General features: G+C 41.6%; 1 protein-coding gene and 1 long non-coding RNA gene across 2 annotated transcripts in view; one reads left to right on the forward strand and one right to left on the reverse strand.

Annotated features, from left to right (window-relative positions):
• Positions 1 to 26,756, forward strand: part of chrna8 (cholinergic receptor, nicotinic, alpha 8) — a 131,285-nt gene that overhangs the window by 95,958 nt on the left and 8,571 nt on the right. Inside the window, exon 6 of the mRNA XM_069884150.1 lies at positions 1,749 to 1,858. Coding sequence (XP_069740251.1) covers positions 1,749 to 1,858 — 110 coding nt within the window. The remainder of the gene's footprint in view (positions 1 to 1,748; positions 1,859 to 26,756) is intronic.
• Positions 11,063 to 15,918, reverse strand: LOC138735799 (uncharacterized). Its single transcript, XR_011339952.1, has 3 exons — positions 15,771 to 15,918; positions 12,626 to 12,723; positions 11,063 to 11,701 (listed from the first exon to the last, which is right to left on the reverse strand). It is a non-coding gene; the product is annotated as an uncharacterized lncRNA (long non-coding RNA).

Below are 26,756 nucleotides of genomic sequence, written 5' to 3' on the forward strand. Positions count from 1 at the left end.
ATCTCTACTTCCCTACTCTCTCATTTTTGAATAAAAACTTCCATTTGCCAACCTCTTGGCCACAGAATATAATGAGTTGATGCAAAATATCATCTGATAACTTTCCTGTGAGTATTTTAGGATATTAAAGGGATTATACATATATCATGTATAAATTCTATTTGTATGCACTACCTACCTCCAGTAGCAATGATGAAGGCGACCAAGTAATCTATCCCTCCATGATGTTGACCAGAGGGAAGTATTGATCAGGACATCAAGGATGACCTGTTTCATTTGAAATTGTGCTGCAGGACATTTTATGACCATTTGAGAGAGCAAGTTTAACTTGATCCAAAAGACAACACTTAAGGTATTATGTTAGCTCCTCTATACTCCATTTATATGTCAGCTGAATCTTTATCTCGCCAATATCAGAAAAGACATCCACTTGTAATTCACTTAGTTTTATCAATGGTTTTTGTTACAATGGGCAAATTGCCATGAGGTTTTATTGAGCTTGGGTATAGAGAGATCGTGTCAAGAAGCAGTAAATGTCCTGAGATCAAATGCAGGGTGAAAAGGAAACAGTAAGAAATAATGAGGCAGCTTAAGGTTTGGAGACGACATGGAGTCCATAAACTCTCAATCAAGTCATAGGAACTGCTGGAAGGTAAAAGACCATGTCCACCTTGTTTATTGCACCTGGGTAGATGCATATGAAATTATCAACTAATTAATCACTTTGTCTAAATCAGACCCAAGTACAAGGCAGTGGAAACGTCCAGTAAAAAAATAATTTGTGAATTCTTCCCATTCCTCACCTCGCCATACCCATGCTCCTTCTCACAAAGTATTATTTCCAGAAATCTAGTTTTTATAATAATGAATGAAGGCAGTACAATTAGCATGACAGTGCCAACGACTGGCTTTGAATTTGCTCCTGTCTGTTAGGAGTTTGTACATTCTCCCCATGACCTGTGTGGGTTTTCCTCATGTGTTCCAGATTTCTTCCACATTTCTTCCACATTTCAAAGTCATACAGTTGAATGATCATGTATGTATTTGGGTGGTGGGCTCGTGGGTCAGATGAGACTGTAACCATGCAGTATTTTTAAATTAAAATGTAAAATATAATGAATGAATATCATCCTCCCATTGAAGTTGCTTATATAGGTGATGGGGAAGTAAGTTGGAACATTGACAGCATCCTTTCAAGACATGCAGTGCTATGAATGAGGATATACGTTTTTCATTATCATTGTTTTGGAAATAAATACATGTATCATATCCACTTTTTAATGATTAGATCAAATGGGTACAAATGCTTTTGAATGAATAAGTTCATGGCATGTACCGTATTTATTTGTTGCTCAGTAAGTAAAGGCTTCAGCCTGAATATCACTCAAGCATACAAACTAGATGATCTTCACTTCAGTTACTGGCCTTGAGTAGGTAGGCTGACTGGCTGGTAATGCAATAAGCAAGCGAGGGTTTCGATGGAGACAATAATCTATTGGAGCTCAATCAATGGATCTTTATCCGGTGATTCCTTTTGGAAACCCTGACAAGCCCGGCTTCAGATGTAATTTTTCTTTTTAAGGTGAGTGATTTGCTTGCCAGCTCTTAACACCACAGAATGAACAGAAACTGTAATTGGAGCCTTGACATCAACACAATGAAATTCCTTCAGGAGAGGAGTTGGAAAGTGACAAACCTGAAGCAACAATGCCACTGTGATACTGCTAAATTATTGTTTTGTGTTTCAGCTCAGTACTTTGCAAGCACAATGTTCATCGTGGGCCTGTCTGTCGTCGTCACTGTGCTGGTTCTTCAGTTTCATCACCACGATCCCCATGCAGGAAGAATGCCAAAGTGGGTAAGTGAACAACCGTGACAAGAAATGTTCTGGTTAAATTGATTTGTTAGTTAAGATAGATTCCAAACACAAAGAGTATAGTGAAGTTGGCTCCTCAAGCAGTTCACCAAACTGTGCCAGCAAATTGTGCCAATCTTGAGGGCACAAGTTCATTAGAGTGTGGAACAGCTGATTCTAAGCTGAATCTAAAGAAAATAAATTCTAAAGGTATGATTCCAAGTTGCTAATGCAAATGGGAAAGTCCTAAAAAAATTACAACAGGCTGGCAACCGCAAAAGAAAGAATGCTTTTTACCCAACTGGGATAAAAATAAATGGTAAATCTGGTTCAATCATGGCTCAGAAATGAAATTCTGAATTGTATTTGATCCAAGTAGGAGAAATATAAAATGTACAGAAAGAGTAACAAATCTGAAGAGCAGTTTAGAATTCAGCAAAGGGATTGATTAAGGGATGAGTAAAACATGAAAGTCTGCAGATGCCGTGATTATAGTAAAAGCATAGAAATGTGGAGGAACCTAGCTGGTCTTTTCAGCATCTGTAGGAGACAAAGATATATTGCCGATGTTTAGGGCCTGAGTCCTCCTTCAAGCCAGAAGCAGGAAATTTCAGAAAGTCTCTGAATTCAAACAATGGGGGATAAATCCAGACTAACAATTGGATAAGATAAGGCAGGAGGCAAGAATTTAACATGTTTGTGTGAAAAGAGATAGGGAAAGGCAATGGGGGAAGAGGGGGGAGTTAACAAAAGCCAGAGAAGTCAATATTTATGCCATCCATTTGAAGGGTGCCCAGTTGGAAGATGAGATGTTGATCCTCCAATTTATGGGTGGTCTCAGTTTGACAGTGCATGAGACCATGGACAGATATGTCAGTAATGGAATGGGATGGAGAATTGAAATGTGTGACCACTGGGAGATCCACACTATTGCAGTGGACAGAACCAAGGTGCTCAACAAAGTGATCTCCCCATTTGTGTCCAGTCTCTTATTGATGTAGAGGACACAACAGCAGGAGCATCGGACGCAGTAGATTACCCCTGCAGAATCACAACTGAAATGTTGCTTCACTTGGAAGGACCATTTTGGGCCCCGAATAGTGTTGAGGGAGGAGGTGTGGGCTCAAGTGAAGCATCTCTTGCAGTCACAGGGGTAGGTCCCAATGGGATGATTGGTGGGAAGGGAGGAGTGGATAAGAAAGTCATGGAGGGAATGGTCCCTGCAGAAGGTGGAGAGGGGAATATGTGTCTAGTGGCAGGATCATGTAGAAGGTAATGGAAATTGCAGAGGATGATATGTTGGATCTGGAGGAAGGTGAGTGGTAGGTGAGGACATCCGGAATCATGTCGTTGTTGCATATGGGGGCAGATGGGGCCAGAGCAAATGTGCAGGTTATAGAGGAGATGTGGGTGAGTGCCGAGTTGCTGGTGGTAGAGGGAAAGCCACATTGTTTGATGAAGTAGGCAATCTCTAATGATCTGGTATGGAAGTCCACAACCTGCGTACAGATGTGATGGAGACAGAGGAATTAAGAGATCTGACTGTAAAAGATTTGACAGAATTGTGAAGATATTTGACAATAGAGCTATGTAAGATTATAAAGGGCATGGATCGGGTGAACATCCAAAATCTTCCCAGGGTAACAATAGCACATACCAGAGGACATCTGTTAAAGATGAGTGGAGGAACATTTAAAGGAGACATCAGAGGTAATCTTTTTACCCTGAGAATCAAGTCATTGTCATCTGATTGTAAATGCAGGACAAGCATTTCACTAATGCAAATAAATAAATAATATTTCTTTTTTGTACACATGAGAATGTTGGATGGTTAGTGTGAGCAGTTCCTTTGGTCATTCAGTCTTCTCACTACCCGTGGGAAGAAGTTGTTCCACAGCCTGGTGGTGCTGATCTGATACTCCTGTATCTCTTCCCTGATGGGAGCAACTGAAAGATACTATGTGCAGGATGGAAGGGACTTCAATTTTTTGTTTCCTCTTCAGACAACAATCCTGGTAGATCACGTTGATGGGGTGAGGATGGGGGAGGAAGAGTCCATTGATCCTCTCTGCCACTCTTGTGGTCCTATGGATTGACCTCCCATCTATTTCTCTGCAGCAACCTTACCACCCTGTAATGCAGCCAGCCAGGATGCTCTCAATAAAGATCCTGTAGAAGGTTGACATTTGGTAGCCTTGCCCACTTTAGTCTTCTCAGCAAGTGCAGTCGCTGTTGCGTCTTCCTGACAAGTGAGGAGATGTTGAATGTGCACAATAGGTCAAGTGAACTCCAAGGAAATTGGTGCTCTCCATTCCCTCCTCTACAGAGTTGTTGATGTGCAGTGGAGGGGAAGAATGGTGGGTGCCTGGAATACATTGCTAAGGGTAATGGTGGCGGCTGGTACAATAGGGACAGTAAGATGATAATACACTTTGCTATTTGAATTGAGAAGGAAATGGGAGATGTGCTCAATTTAAATTAATTTTTTTAAAATTTAGACATATAGCACTGTAACAAGACCTTTTGGCCCACAAGTCTGTGCCTTCCAATTACACTCAAAATTAACCTACAAACTCCATTCTGGAAACTGGAGCACCTGAAGGAAATCCATGCAAACAGGGTAGAATGTACAAACTCCATACAGATAGCATGGAATTTGAACCCCGGTCCCAATCTCTGGCACTGCAACAGTGTTGCCTCACTGTGACACTAATCATGCCATCCAAAAAAGTATTAATAGCTCTTATGAATAATAATTGTTCATAATTGAAATCAACCACTCCAATTGTAAAATTAAAGACCATTTTCTAATGTAAAAATTACTGAATTCTTGCTCTTTGTGCAGAGCCTGCAAAGCTCATATCTGCATTTGTTTTCTTTTCTTACATATAATCTGTTAGGTATGTGGGAGTCAGTAACTTTGATTTATCATAGAGCCCAATAGCTAACATCACTTGATAGTTCAAGATCATTTAACAGGGGACCTTGCCTTAAATTCCTCTAGTTATTAAAGAATGTTTGACTGTCATTAAAATGTGCTGGGTAATTTATTAGGCAAAAACAAGAACCCAAGGCATGAAAGCTCCTTTCGAGGGTGAATTTGCTGGGATGAAGTAAGGGGCAGAAGTAAAAGGTAATGAGCAACAATGAGACGCCCACTATCTGTTTCCATTTTTTTTTGTGTTTTCAAGCATGGAATAATGTTTAATTCTTTTTTAATATTATATTTAAAGTTTAGCATCACAAAACATAACCATAGTTACTATAATTTGATACATATATAATGTGATTAATCATTTTTATATAAAAATGTTCACATTTTTTCATTAGAAAAATGTGACATAAAATTAATCTGGAACTGCTTCTATATGGCACAACTTCCACATGTATTTGGTCTCTGTCCTCTAGAGAATAGAAGAATGAGGGGCAAACTCATGCAAATGTACAAAATTTTCAGTGAGTTCGATGGGGGTAGATCCAGAGATTTATTGGGAGGTCAAGATCTTAAACCTAAGTCTCAAAATATGGGATATATCATTTAGATCTGAACTGAGGAGGCAGAGGAGAGTGAAGGTTCTGTTATTGACTACATTCAAAAGAGAGATTAGTAGATTTCTGTATATTGGAGAAAGGGACGTGGGGATAGGTTCACCCATGATTCCACTGAATGGAGAGCAGGCTCAAGGAGACAATTGGCTTACTACTGCTCCGATTTCTGATGTTCGTTAGTTAGGTGACAGAAATTTATCAGAAACCAAATGTCAAACAATTACAATGTAAAACAAGAAAGTCTGTGGACACCATGGTTCAAGTGAAAACAAAATGTTTGTTAAACTCAGCAGGCCAAACAGTGTCCTTTATATATTAAAGATACATAGCCAATGTTTCAGGCTTGACCCCTTCATCAAGTTATGGAACAATGTTGGTCGGTGTCTGAATAAAAAAGTAAGGGGGAGACGTGGGAGGAAGTACAGGTTTGCAAAAGTAGGAGGTAATAGGAGGTCTCTGTCACTGGTACTGACAGAGCAAAGCTGCTCATTGAAGGGATTTCCTGGTCTGCACCCAGTCTCTCCAATATAGAGAAGCCACAAAGGGAGCACGGGATGCAGTAAATCAATCTTGTGGATACACAAGTGAGATTTCAATTGAAAGGCCTGTTTGGGGCACCAGATTGTGGTGAGGCAGGAGGTGTGGGCCACCAGGGAAGGTGCCGGGTGGTGATTGGTAGCGAAAGACAAGTGCACGATGGAGTCATGAAGGGAGTGATCCCTATGGAAGGCAGAGAGGGGAGGAGAGAGGAAAGTAGATCTGGTAGTTCTCACTCTAAATACTCCTTTGACTCATCTCACTTCCTTCAAATCAAAGGAGTAGCCATGTGTACCTGCGTGGGTCCCAGCTATACCTGGCTGTTTGTGGGCTTTGTGAAGCAATCCATGCTGCAAGCTACACAAGCAAGGCCCCTCAATTCTTCCCCTATTATATCGATGACTACATCAGGGCTACCTCATGCACCTGCAATGAGCTCATCAACTTCTTTCGCTTTGCTGCCAACTTCCACCCCAATCTCCATCTCCAATAACACTCTCCTCTTTCTCTTTCTGAATCTGTTTGTCTCCATCTCAGAAGACGTGTTTTCCACTGGCACACAGTACAACTCCAATTATCCAAAATCGTTTGGACCCAGAAGTGATGTTATTTCACCTCTGAAAAGTTTCAGATAAATAAGGATATTTGAAACGATTAGAAATCCTCAGTTTTCCAAAATATTTTTGGAGCCGAACTGACATCATAAACATTATTTTGTGCTTTTAAAAGCCTTTCCTTTTGTTGTTTGCTGTTGCTACTGGGCTGTTTTTAAAAAATGACCAGTTCTCCAAAAATATCACTTATCTGAAATAGGCCCGGTACCAACCATTTTGGATAATCGGAGTTGCACTGTATATTACAAACCCACCAATTCCAACAACTACATTTCCTCAAACCCTGTCCCCTGCAAAGATTCAATTTCCTTCTTGCAATTCCTCCGTCTCCTCCACATCTGTTCCCAATATGACGTCTTGATGTCATCAGAAATATCTGCCTTCTTCCACAAACATGGCTTCCCATCCACCATCAACTCAGCCCTTCCTCACATCTCCTCCATTTCCCACTCATCTGCTCTGGCCACTCTGCCTCCAGACACAACAAACACAGGATTCACCTTGTCCTTACCTACCACTTTACTAGCCTGTGCATCCAAAACATTATCCTCTGGAATTTTTGGCATTTACAATAGGATCCTTTACCAGACACATCTTCCCCTCTCCTTTCCTCTCTGTCTTCTGTAGGGACCACTCCCTTTGTGACTCCCTTGAGCATTCATCCCTCCCTACCAATCACTCCACCCCAGCACCTTCCCCTGTGGCCACAGGAGATACCACTCCTGCATCCACAACCCTCCCTCACCACAGACCAGGGCCACTAAAAGGCTTTTCAAGTGAAACAACACTTCACTTGTGTATCTGCAGAACTGATTGACTGCATCCGGTGCTCTCTTTGTGGCTTTGTCTACATCGGAGAGACTGGGCAAAGACTGGGAGATTACTTTACTGAACACCTTCACTCTGTCATTACCAGTGACAGGGGCCTCCCCATGGGCAACCATTTCAGCTCTACATAGAAATGAAATAAGGGCATGGACCAACATACTCATGATGTCCATGGCCTCGTATACTATCCCATTAATGCCACTCGTAATTTGAAGAAACAAAACCTTATTTTCTATCTGGACACTCTCCAGCTGGATGGGATTAACATCAACTTCTCTGGCTTCTGCTAACTTGCTCTCCTTTCCTCATCCCTTCCCTTCTTCCTGTCATCTTTCCCTCAGCTCTCCACCCTCTTTCCTCTCTATTCACCTAGCCATCCCTCCTTTCCCCCCCCCACTCCACTTGCTGCTGTGCCATCCCTCTCTTCTTCACATTTTACTTCCTACCTTTGCGACCATGCTCTTACCCCCATGCCTTCCCCTTACCTTTTAATTCGGGCACCTGCTGACATTTTTCTATATTCCTGGCTCCTGGCCAAAACGTTGGATCTGTCTCTTTATCTTTGCTATATCAAGGACACTGTTTGACCTATTGAGTTTCTCCAGCTTTATGATTTTACTGTCAAACAATTTCATATTATATTGGCAGCACGGTTAGAATACTGGTTGGTGCCAGACTATTTCAGTACCAGTGACCTGGGTTGGAATCTGACGTTGTCTGTAAGGACTTTGTACGTTCTCCCCATGTCTGCATGGGTTTCCTCCAGGTGCTCTGGTTTCCTCTCACACTTCAAAAACGTACAGAATTTGTAGGCTAATTGATGTATTTTGGCGACACAGGCCCGTGGGACAGAAGGACTCGTTGATGTGCAGCATCCCCAAATTAAAAAAATATTTAAATGTAAGTGTGTGATTTTCCTTCTGGCTCCTCTGAGCAGATTAAATGTACAGAGTTGCTCAATTGAATGCAGTGCCGTTATATAATATGTAGTACAAGGTGGGCTGCCACTTCTGCCAAATTTTAATACAGGTGAGTGCTCACAGTTGGGTCACTCATCTGGAGGCTTAACTTCATCAGCTATAGTCCAGCACCATGTAGGTGGCTTCCTTTTATATTGCAAGATTACCCCAACTGTGGCTCTTGTTCAGTCATCCACCTCCTCTTATCCTTGACCCTAACAATCCCTATCCACCACTCGATCTCAAAGTACACCTTCCCAACCATCATTCAGACACATTTCCCTTCTCATTCCCACTCTCATACAGGGCCCCAGCCCAACCCTTGGCTTCCTGTTCAGTTTGACACTCGAGCCAAACTCCAGCAATCTCGTGTATCTCTGTTCATAGCAACATGTCCCATGATCTGCCTACTGATATGTGACATTTCTTTCATGTGATCTACATAGAGGTCATACATATTTGATCATGCAGGAGGTATGTGCAACAGAATTTTCTAGCAAGGGACTAAACTAAAGACAGGGCAGAAAATATTTGAAAGGATGTTGTCTGGATTAAATATTTTGAGTTATCAGGAGATTAGAAAGGCTGGGTCTTAATTCCCTGGAGTGAAGGAGACAGAGAAGCATATAAAATTATATGACCCATACATAGACAGTGTCCATTTTCCATGTGAAGGGGTGTCTAAAACTTGGGAACATTGGTTTAAGATGAGAGAGGAGGTTTAAAGCCAATCTGGATTGAGCTGCCAGAGGAGGTGGAGGAAGCAGGAACAGTAATGTTTGGAACAGATATTCGAATAAGTAGGACAGAGAGGAATAAGGAATTAGTGCAGGCAAGTGGGGCTAGATAGGCATGATGGTCAGCATATACATGGTGGGCCAAAGGTGCTGTTTCTAGACAACACTCTGACTCTATGTGGAGCTATATCTACACAACTTGGCTGCCACATTACTCTGTATATTTATATCCTTTTATAATTGTTTTTCTTTCTTTCCTGAATAAATCAGTTCAGTTTTTGATGATTGTCTTTGAAATTAAAGAGCAAGATGTAGCAGGCCACCATCAGTACACAGACTTGCCTGACACATTGGGGGCTAGCAGTGCTGGGTGCCAAAGAACAGCGAGTGGATCAGATGAAGCCCCTGCCTAAAGGTGCAGGTCACTAATGGCTCATAGCTTTAACCTGCTGGTCCTGTGGACAGCAGCTGTTCACTAATGAGCTCATTAACAGGCAGGGAATAAAAGGTCTGTGTATGTCTGTAATAAGCCAGTCTTGAGTTGATTACCTTTGTGTGTGTTTGCCTTTATTTAGTAGCATCTACCGTAGTAGCCTCTACAGAAAAAAATAGCAAATCTGGATGACTCCATGGAAATATATTGTTAGTCAACATTTTGGATCAGGATCCTTTGTCGAGAGGATGGAATAAATCCTCCTTGGCAAAAATATGACTTGAGTTGTTGCTAGCCAAGATTTCATGTCAGTTATTTGATTACTACAAAGTTACAAAAAAAACTTCACAATCATCAGTTTGCAAAATACTTTGATTTTTTTTTCCATTTGTAAAGAGGTTAAACAACAACGATTGAGGAGCAGAATGATGCTGGATGAATTGATACCAAATCAGAGATTCTTAATATATTGTGGGATTGCATTCTCTAGGAAAGATTCTAAAACACTGGGTAGATTGTAAAGTAGAAGTTGGGTGTACTTAATCTGAATGGACAATCCGTTGAGTTATTAAAGTATTGACATTGTTTTTAATTAAATACTTGAGCAATTAATCCCAATTGCATATACAAGATGTATTCTCAAATTCCTTTACCCTTTTGACTTTCTATTCAGTCTTTCCATGCTAACCACTGAAATCAATTGTCCCTTAACATACCACACTTCTTACTTCCATTATGTTGACCACTCATCTAATAAATATAGTCCTCTTTTATCTATTCTAGCCAATCTATTAAAATGTAAATACACTTCCAACTAAAGTGCAGTGTTCCGATTATAAATATTTTTCCACGACTACTTTTTATGTATGTCTTCTTACCTCAGGCATGACCCTGTTGAATCTATAACACACCATCTCTAAATATCTGATGTCGTGGTCATGGTATCATGATGTTTCTTTGTAAATTTATGTAGGGTTATTGTTAGTTACTGATGTTTTTAGATTCTATACATGTTTTAATACCTAGAAATCCATTAGCTTTATTTTATAACTTTATCGACCTGTAGAGTTGATTTAATGGCCTGCAAACCCATCACCACAAATCCCACAATATGTATGTAGTTTCACTCAGAAGACATCATTCACAGGCATTAGAATCCTTTTGAAATTATTTTAGTCTCCTCCATTTTTTTCAGAGTCTCCTTAGAGCCTTCTGTTTTCTTCCAAAGAATCAGAGTGGGCTAAATTTTACCCTCTGTGATGAGTGAGGCCACTTGCCTCTAATCTTGAAGAAAACACAAGTTTCAATTTTAACTAATGTCCTTCAAATGTTTAAATTAATACACTTGTAATTTACATGGATCAGACTTTGGGTATAAGATTAAATTAAAGGGTGTTAGAAAATCAAAACGAAAATGTATTATTTTCAAAAGCAGAATGCTAGAATAATTTGGCTGGTCAAGCAGCATTCGTTGAGGCAAAACACTCAAGAGGGTGTTTTGGGTCAAGATTCTGCTTCAGCCCAAAGGGAGAGAGAAAGATTGCCAGTGGAATTGAGGCTGAACTAGATGGGGAGGATGGAATAAGTAGGGAGGAGCTGATGGACAGATGGTGTCAGAAGAGATGGATAGGATGAACAAATGGGGTAAAAACTATAGAGGAGATCATTGGGGAATCTTGGCTCTTATCCTTGTGCAGAACCTCAGCCCAAAACATTAACAAGTAAATCAGAAACAAGTCATGAAATTCAGTGTTTCATGGCAGCATCGTAGTACATACAGTTATAACCATCATACAACATTACCATAAAAAAATAAAAAATAAAATAATAATAACAGGGCATGAAAAGTAAGGCGATGTCTTTGGTTCCTTGATTATTCAGGAATCTGATGGCAGCGGGGAAGAAGCTGTCCTTGTGCCATTTGAGTGCTCATCTTAAGGCTCCCTTACCTTTTCCCCAATGGTAGCAGAGTGAGGGGGGGCATGGTCTGGGTGGTGAGGGGTCTTTGAGTATAGAGGTTGATTTTTTTAAGACACCACCTAATGTAGATCTCCTCAATGAAGTGAAGTCTGGTGCTTGTGATGTCACAGGCCAAGTTAAGCACCCTCTGGAATTTATTCTTGTCCTGACAGTTGGTGCCTCCATACCAGGCAGTGATGCAACCAGCCAGAATGCTCTCCATGGTACACCTGTAGAAGTTTACAAGAGTCAACGGTCACATGCCAAATCTCCTCAGACACCTCACAAAGTATAGTCACTGGCAAACCTTCTTTGTGATTGCATCAACTTAGAGGCTCTAGGACAGATCCTCTGATATGGTTGACACCCACGAATTTGAAGTTCTTGACCCTCTCCACTACTGAGCCCTCGATGAGGACTGGGTCATGTTCCCTTGATTTCCTCCAGAAGTCCACAATCACCTCAAGGTTGTTATCACAACACCATTGTGGTACACTGGTACAGCCAACAAACACAAAACTCAAGAAGACTTTAATCAGCTTAATTTTGAACACCAAAGTGAACACCAGGTCTGTGTAGCCTCTGGTTTCACATGCCCAACTGATTTAGGAAGGGGCCAGCTCGAGTTTTTGTATGAGCCGATGATTGACAGTGAGAGGTGGGGCCAGCCTCCCAGGTTACTTACCTGCAGGTACAGTGGTTTCCCCCTGCAGTAGGCTGGTAGGAGTGTGGCTACACTACTGATTGTATCACCACAACTATTCAACGAGCTGATCAATCTCCCTCCTCTACGCTTCCTCATTGCCATTCATGATTCTGCTGACAACTGTGGTGTCATCACTCTAACTTGTATATGGTAATGGAATTGTGTCTGCCCATTCAGTTGTGGGTGTATAACGAGTAGAGCAGTGGGCTATGCACGCATCCTTGGGGTAGCACCTGTGTTGATGATCTCTCAGAAGATGTTGTTTACAATTCGTACTGACTGTGGTCTTGCGATGAGAAAGTAAAGGATCTAGTTGCAGAATGGGATACAGAGGCCTAGAATTTGTAGCTTATTAACCAGCCATGAGGGAATAATGGTATTGAAGGCCTAGCTATAGTCTATAAAGAGCGGCCGTATGAATGAAATGCTATTTTCAAATGGTGCTTACACGTTGTTTGAACCTTCCTGTATTCTGTTTTTGGTCTAGAAGAAACTTCCAGCATTGTAGTCTTTTTTGCCTTCAATGTTATTTTCAAATTTGCTAACCTGGAAATTGAATCAATTGTTTATTCTCACATTCACAAGAATCAATGCAACTTCTCCATTAGAGACAACTATCCAGTGAAATCACACACATTGCAAAATTTGGCCAGGCACTTATATGCTTGATCAATGATGATTTCCCAGCACCAGATGCCCACCTTTCCCAAAGATTCCCTCATTGTGTAAGGCCATACCCCAACACACTCCCATGCCAATTAGAATCAGATCAAGACATAGAACCATAGAACATACAGCACAGAAAACAGACCCTTCGGCCATTCTAGTCTGGACCAAACTATTATTCTGCCGAGTGCTACTGACTTGCACCCAATCCATTGCCTTCCATACCTCTCCCATCCATGTACCTGTCCAAATGTTTTTTAAATGTGAATATTGAGCCTGCATTCACCACTTCAACTAGCAGTTTGTTCCATTAATCTCTGTGTGAAGACGTAGTACTCATGTTCCCTCTAAACTTCGCACTAATCTCTGTGTGAAGACGTAGTACTCATGTTCCCTCTAAACTTTGCACTAATCTCTGTGTGAAGACGTAGTACTCATGTTCCCTCTAAACTTCGAACTAATCTCTGTGTGAAGACGTAGTACTCATGTTCCCTCTAAACTTCGCACTAATCTCTGTGTGAAGACGTAGTACTCATGTTCCCTCTAAACTTCGCACTAATCTCTGTGTGAAGACGTAGTACTCATGTTCCCTCTAAACTTCGCACTAATCTCTGTGTGAAGACGTAGTACTCATGTTCCCTCTAAACTACGCACTACTCTCTGTGTGAAGACGTAGTACTCATGTTCCCTCTAAACTTTGCACTAATCTCTGTGTGAAGACGTAGTACTCATGTTCCCTCTAAACTTCGCACTATTCTCGGTGTGAAGACGTAGTACTCATGTTCCCTCTAAACTTCGCACTAATCTCTGTGTGAAGACGTAGTACTCATGTTCCCTCTAAACTTTGCACTAATCTCTGTGTGAAGACGTAGTACTCATGTTCCCTCTAAACTTCGCACTAATCTCTGTGTGAAGACGTAGTACTCATGTTCCCTCTAAACTTCGCACTAATCTCTGTGTGAAGACGTAGTACTCATGTTCCCTCTAAACTTCGCACTAATCTCTGTGTGAAGACGTAGTACTCATGTTCCCTCTAAACTTTGCACTACTCTCTGTGTGAAGACGTAGTACTCATGTTCCCTCTAAACTTCGCACTAATCTCTGTGTGAAGACGTAGTACTCATGTTCCCTCTAAACTTCGCACTACTCTCTGTGTGAAGACGTAGTACTCATGTTCCCTCTAAACTTTGCACTAATCTCTGTGTGAAGACGTAGTACTCATGTTCCCTCTAAACTTCGCACTAATCTCTGTGTGAAGACGTAGTACTCATGTTCCCTCTAAACTTCGCACTAATCTCTTTGTGAAGACGTAGTACTCATGTTCCCTCTAAACTTCGCACTAATCTCTGTGTGAAGACGTAGTACTCATGTTCCCTCTAAACTTCGCACTACTCTCTGTGTGAAGACGTAGTACTCATGTTCCCTCTAAACTTCGCACTAATCTCTGTGTGAAGACGTAGTACTCATGTTCCCTCTAAACTTCGCACTAATCCCTGTGTGAAGATGTTCCCTCTAAACTTTTCCTCTTTCATCCTTAACCCATGTCCTCTGTATCTCATAAAAGCCTACTTGCATTTACTTTATCTATGTCCCTCATAATTTTAAATACCTCTATTAAATCTCCCCTCATTCTTTTATGCTCCAGGGAATAAAGTCCTAACTTATTTAATCTTCCTCTGTAACCTGCCAACATCCTAATAAATCTTTGCACTTTTTCAATCTTAATGATATTTTTTTTCTTGTAATTAAGTGTCCAAATCTGCACACAATACTCCATATTTGGCTTCAACAATATCTTAAACAACTTTATTATAACATCCCAACTCCTATACTCAATTCATTGATTTATGAAGGACAATATGCCAAAAGTTCTCTCTAACACCCTATCTACCTGTGACACCACCTTCTGGGAATCATGTATTTCAATATCCCTCTGTTCTACCACACTCCTCAGTCCCCTATCATTTATGGGTATATCCTACCTTGGTTTGTCCTTTCAAAATGCAATACTTTACACTTTGCATTAAATTCTGTCTGCCATTTTTTAAGCCTAATTTTTCCACCTGGTTCAGATCGCTCTGCAAACTTTGAAAGCCTTCCTCACTGTTCTCAATGCTTCCAATCTTTGTGTCATCAGCAAAATTGCTGATCCAATTTACCACATTATCATCCAGATCATTGATATAGATGACAAATAACAATGGTCCCAGAGCTGATCCTTGAGGTACACCTCTAGTCATAGGCCTCCAGTATGAGAAACAATCATTCTCCACCACTCTCTGACTTCTGCCATATAGTCAATATCAAATCCAGTTTTCCACCTCAGCATGAATACAGAGTGCCTGAATCTTCCTGACTAACTACCCACGTGGAACCTTGTCCAAAGATCTTACTAAAGTCCATATAGACAACATCCACAGCCTTTCCTTCATCAACATCCCTGGTAACTATGATTGGTTAAACATGACCTTACATGCACAAAGCTATGTTGACTATCCTTAATCAGTCCCTGCCTATCCAAAATCTTATCAGTCCAATCTTTTAAATGCCTTCCAAAAATTTACCTACAGGTTCACCAATCTATTATTTCCAGGGTTACCTTTGAAACCTTTTTTTAAACAATGAAATAACATGAGCTACCCACCAATCCTCTGGCACTTTAGCTGTGGTGAAGGCAATTTTAAATATTTCTAGCAGGGCCCCTGCATTTTCTACACTAGCCTCCCTCTAGGTGACATTAGCAATCTGGGATCTACCTCCTATGAAAATTAATATTTTCCCAGGTGCTCTGGTAAACTTGGCCCAACTTCTCCACAACTTGTGACAAAAAGTGTCAGCCCCCTCCAGGTGGAAATATCATAAATGTTCTCCCAGGAATTGAAAAGTAATTATTACCTATGGCTAAAAATCAACAATTTTGCATTTACCTGTGAAGGGGTTTCAAAGAAAACCTCTCAAGGAGATCCAGCAATCTGTGCTGTGCCCATTTCTTCTATCCCAATATCAATTGTTCTCATCTGTCAGCTCTGAAGGATCTGCAAGGTCTAATAAATGGTGCAGTTTTCAGAGCTGAACAATCATATTCTCACAGATACTAAGCAGGGAAATAAAAGCACAACTAATTAACAGCTAATCATTTTACAGATCAGTGAAGAATATGAACAGTAAAATCAATATGTATTGTGTTAAAAGTCAGCTTTTCCTGTTACGAGCCCAGAGGACCCCAAAAACCAGCAACAACAGAAATTCACCAAGACAATAGTTACTTAAACAAAAATGTCTTTAATTTTCTTCAAACAGAATAAAAAGATCAATATTTAACTTACTACTATTAACTTAACCTAACTTAACCCCCTTCTAATTCTAAGCGCACGTGTTTGTAATTTTTATGTGTTCAGCAAAGTTTTTTGTTTCACTGTCCAGTCATTCACTTTTCACTTCTCCAAGTTCACTGGTATTAGACAATTATCCATACCATGCACAGAATTTAACATTAATGATCTTCACCAGGCTCTGGTGCCTTAACTTTAATTGTTACTGCAAAAGAAAGTCCTTGTTGGTTTCAGAGAGATATTCATTGTTCGTTAGACACACATAAACTGATCTCCTTCAATCAGCCACTTCAGTGTCTTGTTGCAGAACCTTTCCCCCTCATGGGTTTTCCAGAAGATCACCTCTTCTTCTTTGTAACCACAGAGAGTCTTCTTTTTCCCCTATTTCAGGAGAAACACATTAACCAGCCACATCCTCTTGTAATTGACTACAAGGCTGAAGTCAGAACTCAAAACCCATCTTCAAATGGTGTCTTATAGCAGGTTTGCAAAACGTGCAGATTCCAACACCAACTCCTGCTGTAAACTGACTCTCTCTCTCCAAAGAGAATAGCATGTTTTATTTTCCTCTCTGTTTGCAAAACCACACGATGACTCTTAGAAAAGCAAACTCCAACCAGACTTGGATCGCTGGCACCCGCAAAAGGTTAATCAGTTTCTGAGCCTGGACATCTATTCCTTTAAAGACAATAGTTCATTTCAATTCCACAACAACAGTCCAAATAACACATACTTGTGAAGTCTTCATAAGTACTCTTCTCGGTTTCTGTAGACATGGAGTCTGCTTAGGCATAGCCCTTGCATTTCAAATGAGATGTCTTTTGTGAAATGTTACAGAGATGTTTGTGAAGTGTACCTAAACTAAACCCCCACAATTTATACCTTTTTACGATATATTTTATCATAATTTTATAAACCCATTCCCTACACCTGAATGATTAGATATATTACCACTATATACACACCAAAATATTCATTACTGAAATCTACCTTCTTTACAATAAGGAATCAAGAGTTAATGTTCCTGGTGGAATTCTTATTGTTGTTCAACCACAGTTGGTAATTTTAGGCAAAAGATTATTTCTTGCTCCTTCCCACGTAAATAATGACTTTATGCAAGGACTGAAAAGATACTGCAGATGGACATGTACAAATGACTCTGCCAAGAAAATCAATAGAAGTTCTGTGGGGCCAAGTTGACAGTGACAGTTTGGAAATAAATAGATGTGTAACTTTACAATCAGAAGAGGCTTGGAAGTAAAAATCTGAGATTATAGAAGAAACAATAGGAAACAGATTCCAAGCAAACCATGCTTCTAAAGAGAATAGATTGATGTGGCTTCAGAATAAATGCATGGAACTCAACACAGTGAGCAATGAGTTTCCTCCATATTTTTAAAATTAATTGCTTGGGATCTGAACTCTAGTGACAAGACTAGTATTTATTGACCATTACTTAACTGCCCTTGAGAAGATGATGATAAGAACCTTCTCAAAGTGCTGCAGTCCTTCTGATAAAGGTTCTCCAGCAGAATTGTTGGGTGGGACTTTCCAGGATTTAGATCCACCAACAATGAAAGACCTGCAATATTTTTCAAAGTCCTTTGGAAGGCACTGTCATCCTGGCACCAAAGAAGAAAGTAATGATGGATTCATACACACCATCATGAAGGGCTTTGAGAGGTAGGTCATGGCTCACATGAACTCCAGCCTACCAACCACATTGACCCATTCCTGTTCAAATATGACCAAAACAGGTCCATGATCGATGTCATCTCCTTGGCCTTGCACTCAGCTTTGGAGCACCTGGATAGCAAGGACACCTACATCAGATGACTATTTATTGACTAAAGCTTTGTTTTAAACACACTAGTATTAAACAAACCAAGTTCAAGCTACATCTCCTTGATTTCAGCATCTATCCATGACTTTGTATCCTACCAGCCGAAATCAGTGAGGATTGGTATCAGAACCTCATCCATGATCATCCTCCCACTGACTCACCACAAGGCTATGTATTTATTCTTCGACTGCTCTCCTTGTTCTCTTATGTGGCCAGAAACAGCTCCATCTCAATCTATAAATTTGTGTATGACATTAGCGTCATTGGCAGGATCTCTAACAAATCAGCGAACAGAGAGAGAGATAGAGGGACTTGGTACCAGAACAACAGCCTCTCCTTCAGTGTTAGCGAGACTAAAGAACTGGTTATAAACTTCTGGAGGTAGGATGGAGCTCATTCCTCAGTCCACATCAATCATGCTGAGGTGGAGACAGTAGATATAATAAAGTTCCTAGGGGTAAACATCTCCAGTCACTTGTCCTAGTTCACCCTTAATTGATACATTGGCCAAGTAAGCACATCAGCACTTCTACTTCCTCAGAATCCTGAGGAAATTTGACAAGTCACCAGCATCCCTTAACATCTCAGAAAAGCACCCAACGTATTAAGACTCATCCCATCCTAGCCACAATCTCTTCACCCCTGCCCCCCCCCCCCCCCTTTCCTGTTCAGAAGAATATTCACCAGTGTGAGATCACACTACACTGTGAAGACCTCCGTCAATGGGCCTGCACAGTCCTTCAGTACCTGACCAGGTATGTTATAATTTTAATCACCACCTCTCACTCACAAAGCTAATAGTTTCCAGAAGGAAAGAGTAAACTGTGTGCATTACCTTACATGAACATCATGATCTTCCATACACATTCTGCACATGTTGTTCTTGAATCTTGTACTTTTTACTCACAAACCTATATTCTATGAGACTCGTGTTATTTTATTCCTGCTTGACTGGATGGCAGGGCTCCCACTGAACTAACATTTGATAGAAATGAAACCAACCATAAAGGACCACTGTTATAATAGTACCTCATTGATATACTGTCTGCAGAATCTAATTCAGTCTTTTTTTTAAATATTTCATTTAATCAACATATATAAGATCATAATAAGTAAGATTGATAAGTAACCATAATATATTAACAAATATATGCTGAAGATATATAGAAAAAATATATTAAAAAACTAAAAACTAAAGTTAAAACTAACTAAAAACCAATCCCAACACTCCCACCCCACCCTAAACCTAATCTAATTCCATAACTAAAATACATAATATCATAAATACATAATAATCGATTCAGATTGCATCAGATGACACTCAAGGAACCCAAATAACATAAAATTATTATTCATTCAGGGAAATCTTCATTGGACAGGAGAATTAAAAAAAAAATTAAGTCACAGCAGGTTGACGGGCTTGGCTGTGGAGTCGACAGCTTAAAGTCATTGGGGGATGATGAACTAACTGTCCACAGCCTAAATCGGCTCTAATACTCCTGTAATAATAGAGCTGCACAATTTAATATAGGTATCAACTAGATGGATATTTGTGATGACGAAGCTACAATCTCAAATAAAATATAAGAGTCTATAGCTTTGAGGTGTGTGAAAAAAACATACCTTAAATTTTAAACAAATTAAGATGCTGAAAGTATTAAATAAAATGATTTAATGCTGTAAGACATAGCAGATCGGGCATACTACAGTACAACTCTGATTCTCCAAAATGGTCAGGACTGGGCCCATTTCGGATAAATGGTTTTTTCAAAGAACCGGTCATTTTTTAAAAACAGACCAGTAGCAACAGCAAAACACTTGTAACAGTGTTTATACAACAACAAACAACAAGTTAAGGCTTTTTAGGCATTAAAATAAAGTTTAATTCTCACCAAAAAAAATGCTGACCACTGCCAATCATGGACACTTCCCTACTGAGGCCCCGCTCATGCCGGAGCCTGAGGGACCCACTCCTGCCGGGGAACTTAAGGTCCCCACTGCTGCTGGGAGCCAGAGGTCCACTGCTGCCAGTGTTGGGGGCCTGAGGTCCGCCGTGCTGCTGCCGGTGGTGGGGGCCTGTGGTCCACCGTGCTGCTGCCGGTGGTGGGGGCCTGAAGTCCGCCGTGCTGCTGCCGGTGCTGGGGGCCTGAGGTCTGCCGTGCTGCTGCCGGTGGTGGGGGCCTGTGGTCCACCGTGCTGCTGCCGGTGGTGGGGGCCTGTGGTCCACCGTGCTGCTGCCGGTGGTGGGGGCCTGAAGTCCGCCGTGCTGCTGCCGGTGGTGGGAGATTGTGGTCCACCGTGCTGCTGCCGGTGGTGGGGGCCTGATGTCCGCCGTGCTGCTGCCGGTGGTGGGGGCCTGTGGTCCACCGTGCTGCTGCCGGTGGTGTGGGCCTGAAGTCCGCCGTGCTGCTGCCGGTGGTGGGGGCCTGTGGTCCACCGTGCTGCTGCCGGTGGTGGGGGCCTGTGGTCCACCGTGCTGCTGCCGGTGGTGGGGGCCTGAAGTCCGCCGTGCTGCTGCCGGTGCTGGGGGCCTGAGGTCTGCCGTGCTGCTGCCGGTGGTGGGGGCCTGTGGTCCACCGTGCTGCTGCCGGTGGTGGGGGCCTGTGGTCCACCGTGCTGCTGCCGGTGGTGGGGGCCTGAAGTCCGCCGTGCTGCTGCCGGTGGTGGGAGATTGTGGTCCACCGTGCTGCTGCCGGTGGTGGGGGCCTGATGTCCGCCGTGCTGCTGCCGGTGGTGGGGGCCTGTGGTCCACCGTGCTGCTGCCGGTGGTGTGGGCCTGAAGTCCGCCGTGCTGCTGCCGGTGCTGGGGGCCTGAGGTCTGCCGTGCTGCTGCCGGTGGTGGGGGCCTGTGGTCCACCGTGCTGCTGCCGGTGGTGGGGGCCTGTGGTCCACCGTGCTGCTGCCGGTGGTGGGGGCCTGATGTCCGCCGTGCTGCTGCCGGTGGTGGGGGCCTGTGGTCCACCGTGCTGCTGCCGGTGGTGGGGGCCTGAAGTCCGCCGTGCTGCTGCCGGTGGTGGGGGCCTGAAGTCCGGCGTGCTGCTGCCGGTGGTGGGGGCCTGTGGTCCACCGTGCTGCTGCCGGTGGTGGGGGCCTGAAGTCCGCCATGCTGCTGCCGGTGGTGGGGGCCTGAAGTCCGGCGTGCTGCTGCCGGTGGTGGGGGCCTGAGGTCCGCCGTGCTGTTGCCAGTGCTAGAGGCCTGAGGTCCACTGCGTTGCTACCGGTGCTGTGGGCTCGAGGTCTGCTGCTCTGATGCTGACACCAGGAGCCCGATATCCCCGGTCAGTTCAGCTCTGAAAAAATTTGGACAAATGAGGATTTCAGATATCCTAGTTTATCCAATTAAAAAAAAAAATTTGGATAACTGAGGATTTCGAAGAATCCAATTTTGGAGTTGCACTGTATTAGGAAGGAAAAATATTGATAATGAGTTTATTGTCCTACACATTATAACATTATACATATGTATCAAATTACTTGCTACAGCCAAACAGGTACATTTGTAAAAGAAGAAATTATTCCAATAGTATTCATTAAATTTCTCCAGTACTTTAAGAGATAGTAAATATAAAAGGCAGCTAATAAATATTCAGTTACATTTGGTGCAAGAAAAAAAGTGGCATTTCAATAATACAGAGAGATCTTTTTGAGATACTAGAGTAGTTTATGGTTAAGGCAATCTTGGGAGGTTCCAAAGCTGGGGAAAATATGTTCTTGAACCTGGAGGTGCTGGTCTTCAGGCTTCTGTACCTTTTTCCCAAAAGTAGCAATGACAAACTGTTTGTTTTACATGGCTTAATCTCCAATAGTATTACTTTAGAGAAAGAAGAAAATGTGTCTTTTCCTCTTCACCACTTCTCATCCTTTTCACATCATGACTGGAGAATGCCATGGAGATGTGACACTCCTTGGGTACCACTGTGATCTGGTAGCCATTGATAACTGCACCACTTAACCTCTTATAGTTTAAACTGAAGTATAAATCTCAGGGTCCAATCATAGAAGTAAAACAAAATAAAACAATTTATTAAAATAAGGGATTGAAAAAGGGAAAATCTGAGAGTAAAACGTCTTTGTAATTCTGTGTAATGCAGCGTGGAAACAGGACACCCACACCTATGCCAACCAGTGGGCCCCTGTCTGTATTAATCACCTCTTAAATGCTGCATCCACCACTCTCTCAGACAGTTATTCCAGGTAATCAACACACTGGGCGGCCATAGACTTTGTTGGCAATCTAAACTAATTCCACCTGTTGGTACATGATCTATATCTCTCTAATCCCAGATTGTTTGAATGCCTCTTAAATGTTCTATCACCTCTTCTGGCAGCATGTTCAAAGCACCTACTCACCCTTTGTGTACAAGAAGTTGCCCTCACACATCTCCTTTAAACTTTAACCTTTTTATCTTAAACCTTTGACCTCTAGTATTTGATTTTTTTCACTGTGACTACCTATCCTTTCTATAACTTTCATAATTTTATGTACTTTATTCTGTCATCAGTTTTCAACATTCCAGAGATAGAAATCCAAATTTGTCCAGCTTCCTTATGACTGATCTATTCCAGTCCCGGCAACCACCTGGTGAAAATTTTCTGCACCATCTCCAAAGCCCTCACATCCTTCTCGCAAAGTAGTGACCAAAATTGCTCACAATACACCAATTGTGGATAATCTCAAGTTGTATTTAGTTGCAATACTGTACGACTTCCCAACGTTCATACTCAATGTCTCAACTAATGAAGCCAAACCTGCTATATGCCTTCTTTCTCACCCTATCCACTTGCATTGACACATTTGGGGAGTTATAGACTTGCATCATAAAATCTCTCTGTACATTAATGTTCCTAAGGGATATTGTACACTTCCCTCTTATATTTGACCTCCTAAAACTATACTGTATACTACTTTTTCCACATGCTAGTTTCACCATAGCAGGTCCGCCAACAGCTCCAACTGTGTGGTGCAGTGTGCCAAGATTTGCAGCTGGACACACTTCCTGCAGGTAGGATCTCACATATCCCACAGGAAGAGGATACCACTGTCTTAGCCTCCAATTCGTTGATCCCCAGTCTCTTTGACTAAGAAATAAAGAGAAGAAAAAATCTCACATTGACACTACTCATCCTCTTCATGAAAGCCCGACCTCGCCGAAACCTGTATTTTGACCTTGTTGAGGAATCTGAATTGTGAAGGATGGCAGTTGTTCCTGAACCTGGTGGTGTGAATCTTGTGGCACCTTTACCTCTTTGCGATGATAGCAGCAAAACAGTTGAGGTTACTGTCACATCAACCATGTTCTTATTGAAAAGTGGAACAAATCAGAGGGGCCAGGTGGCATAATCCTGTCCCTAATAGACAATAGACAATAGGAGCTGGAGTAGGCCCTTTGGCCCATCGAACCAGCACCACCATTTTACAGATCATGGCTGATCACTACCATCAGTACCCCTTTCCAGCCTTATCCCCATAACCCTTAACTCCTTTGCCCACTAGAGTCTTATCTATCTCTCTTTTGAACAAAATCAGCGAATCTGCCTCTACCACCCTCTGTGGCAGAACATTCCACAGATTCACACTTCTCTGGGTAAAAAAATGTTTTCTCATCTCCGTCCTAAAGGGCCTACCCTGTATTCTTAAACTATGCCCTCTAGTCCTTGTCTCCCCCATCATTGGATATCTACTATTCATGATCAATCTGTCTTTGGCTGCTGGAGAATGCATATTGTTTTGGGGCTTCATGCCAAGACTCTTATTATTTAAGCTTGACACTCAGTGAATAAAGCAATCACAACAAATGTAAGCCTGGTAGGATAAAACTAGTTAGCCCTTCTATATATTATCTGTGTGTAGTAATTCCATCATTTTTAATTTCCTTTGTAATTGGGTAGAATCATGTGAGGAGGAGATCATGGGTAAATGGATCCAAATGAGGAAAGTAAGCCAGGAGAGAAGCCCAAGTGGATGGATATGTGGGTGATTGATAGGCATCAGAGCTAGGTGAGGGAGAGTAATGGATCTCAGTAAGAGAAACAGGGTAGGGAACTTCAATATTATACAATCGAAAATTTAATTGTTAACTATAACCAAGCTTTATCCCTGCACATAATAATGTTGCTGGAAGACTATGATCATTGTCAAGCATCTACTATTCTTCAAATCCCAATCTCAGGGTCATAGAATCATGGAGTGAGAGAGTTAGACCGAAATGAAACAGGCTTTTCAGCCCAACTTGTCAAGTTCAACCTATATTCCTCTAAATATTTGCTATCCATGAACCTATCCAAATGTTTTTTTTAAATGCTATAACTGCACCAACCTCTACCACTTGCTTTGACAGCTCATTCTACATTCACACCTTCCTCTGTGGAAAAACTTGACTTTCGATGTCTTAAATCATTTCCTCTCCCTTTAAATCTATGCCCCTAGTTTTAAACCCCTACCCTAGGAAAAAGACTGGCCATCCACCTTATCCAACCCCCAAGATGTTATTAACTGTAAGGTCACCCTTCAGCTTCCTACACCCCAGGGAAAACAGTCCCAGCATCTCCAGTCACCCCGCTACACTGTGACTATTTATCTTAGCTATTCCCCTCATAATTTTATAAACTTCTATAAGGCTCCCTTTTAGCATCTTGCACTCCAGCCTATTCAGTCTCTCCTTGTAGTTCAAACCTACCAGTCCTGACAAAATTCTTGTAAATATTTAATTATATATTTCCAGTGGCTGGGTGACCAAAACTGCACAGAACCCTGTGTGGTCTCAGCAACACCATGAACAATTGCAACATGATGTCCCTACTCTTTTACTCAATATCCTAACTTCCTGATGGATTAAGGCAAGTAAAAAACACCTTCTTCACCACCCTGTCCTCATGGAAATGTGTACCTATGCTCCTAAATCTCTACCCTGCTACATTCTTTAGGCCCCTATATTCACATTCCCTCATTTAATCAACCAAAGAACAACACCTTGTTAGAGTTCAATTCTATTTGCCATTCCTTCATCCACTTTCCCAGTTAATCTAGAATTCTAGATTCTATTGTAACCCTAAATAAACCCCTTAATTGTTCATTATACCAGCAATTTTGGTGTCGTGCAAACTTACCAGTCATGTTAATTACATTGCCATTTAATAATGGCAGAAGAACTAAAGGAGTATTTTGTATCATTCTTCACTGTGAATGACACAAGCAGCATAACAGACGTCAAAGGATATCAGAGAGGGGAAGTGTGTACAGTTATTATTTCAAGGAGGAAGGTGCTCAGAAAGTTGGTCAAAGGGTGGTTCAGTCTCCTGGACCAGATAGATTACACTCTTGGGTCCTGAAAGAAGTAGCAGTAAATATTGCGGAGGCATTGGTAATAATCCTTCAGGAATCAAATGATTCTGGCATGGTCTAGGTGGACTTGCAAATCACAAATTTCACCCCACTATTCAAGAAGTGGAGGAGGCAGCAGAAAATAAATTATAGGCCAGTTATCTTATAATTAGTGGTTGGGAAGATGTTGGAATCGATTGCAAAGGATAAGGTTACAGAGTAGTTGGAGACACATGACAGGATAGGTCAAAGCCAGCATGGTTTCCTGAAGTGGAAGTCTTGCCTGACAAACCTATTGGAATTCTTTGAGGAGGTGACAAGAAAGTTGAATAAGGGATTTTCAAAAGTCATTGGGAAGATTTCTGCCCCTAAGGCTACTTAACAAGATGAGACCCAATGGTATAATAGGAATATACTAGCGTGGGTAAAGCATTGGCTGATTTTCAGGAAGCAGAGAGTCTGAATATAAGGATCATAATCTGATTGGTGGCCAGTTGCTAGAGATGTTTCACATGGGTCAATGTTGGGGCCGCTTCTTTTTATGATGTATATCAATAATTTGGATTATGGAATGAATGGCTTTTTGGCCAAGTTTACAGATAATGTGAAGGTAGATGGAAGTATAGGTAGTGCAGAGGAAACATGGAGGCTATAGGAAGACTTATACAGATTAAGAGAATCGCCAGGAAAGTGGCAAATAAAGTATAATGTTGGAATGTGTACAGTCAAGCATTTTGGTAGAAAAAATATACAAGGAAACTTTTTTTAAATGCAGAGAAATTGCGATACAAAGGTACCTGAGAATTTTCGTACAGGATAGCCTCATGGTAAACTTGCAGGTTGAGACAGTGGTGAAGAAACCAAATGCAAAGCTGGCATTCATTTCAAGAGGAATAGAATACATGAGCAGGGATGTGGTAATGAGGCTCTATAAAACATTGGTGAGACCTCACTTGGAGTGTTTTGGGATCCTCATTTAAGAAAGGATGTGGTGACATTGGAGAGGGTTCAAAGGAGGTTCACTAGGATGATCTCAGCAAGTCAGTGCCTTTTATGTAGCAAAGGTAAGAATACATAACCAACATTTTGGGCTTCATCAAGGGCTCAATCCTGAAACATTGGTTATGTATTTTTACCTTTGCTACATAAAGGACATTGTTTGACCTGCTAAGTTTCTCCAGCATTGTGTTTTTACTTCAACCACGGTGTCTATAAATTTTAATGTTTTACTTCACTAGGATGATTCCAAGTATGTAAGAGTTATCATATGAGGTGTATTTGACAGCTCTTCACCTATATTCATTTGAATTTAGGAGAATGAGAAGAGATCTCATTGAAACATTTCGATTGTTGAAAGGCATGGAGAGAGTAGAAGTAGAAAGGTTGCTTCCCATGGTGGGAAAGTCTAGAACATCAG

This window comes from Narcine bancroftii, chromosome 1 (assembly GCF_036971445.1).
Source record: "Narcine bancroftii isolate sNarBan1 chromosome 1, sNarBan1.hap1, whole genome shotgun sequence".
Lineage (NCBI taxonomy): Eukaryota > Metazoa > Chordata > Chondrichthyes > Torpediniformes > Narcinidae > Narcine > Narcine bancroftii.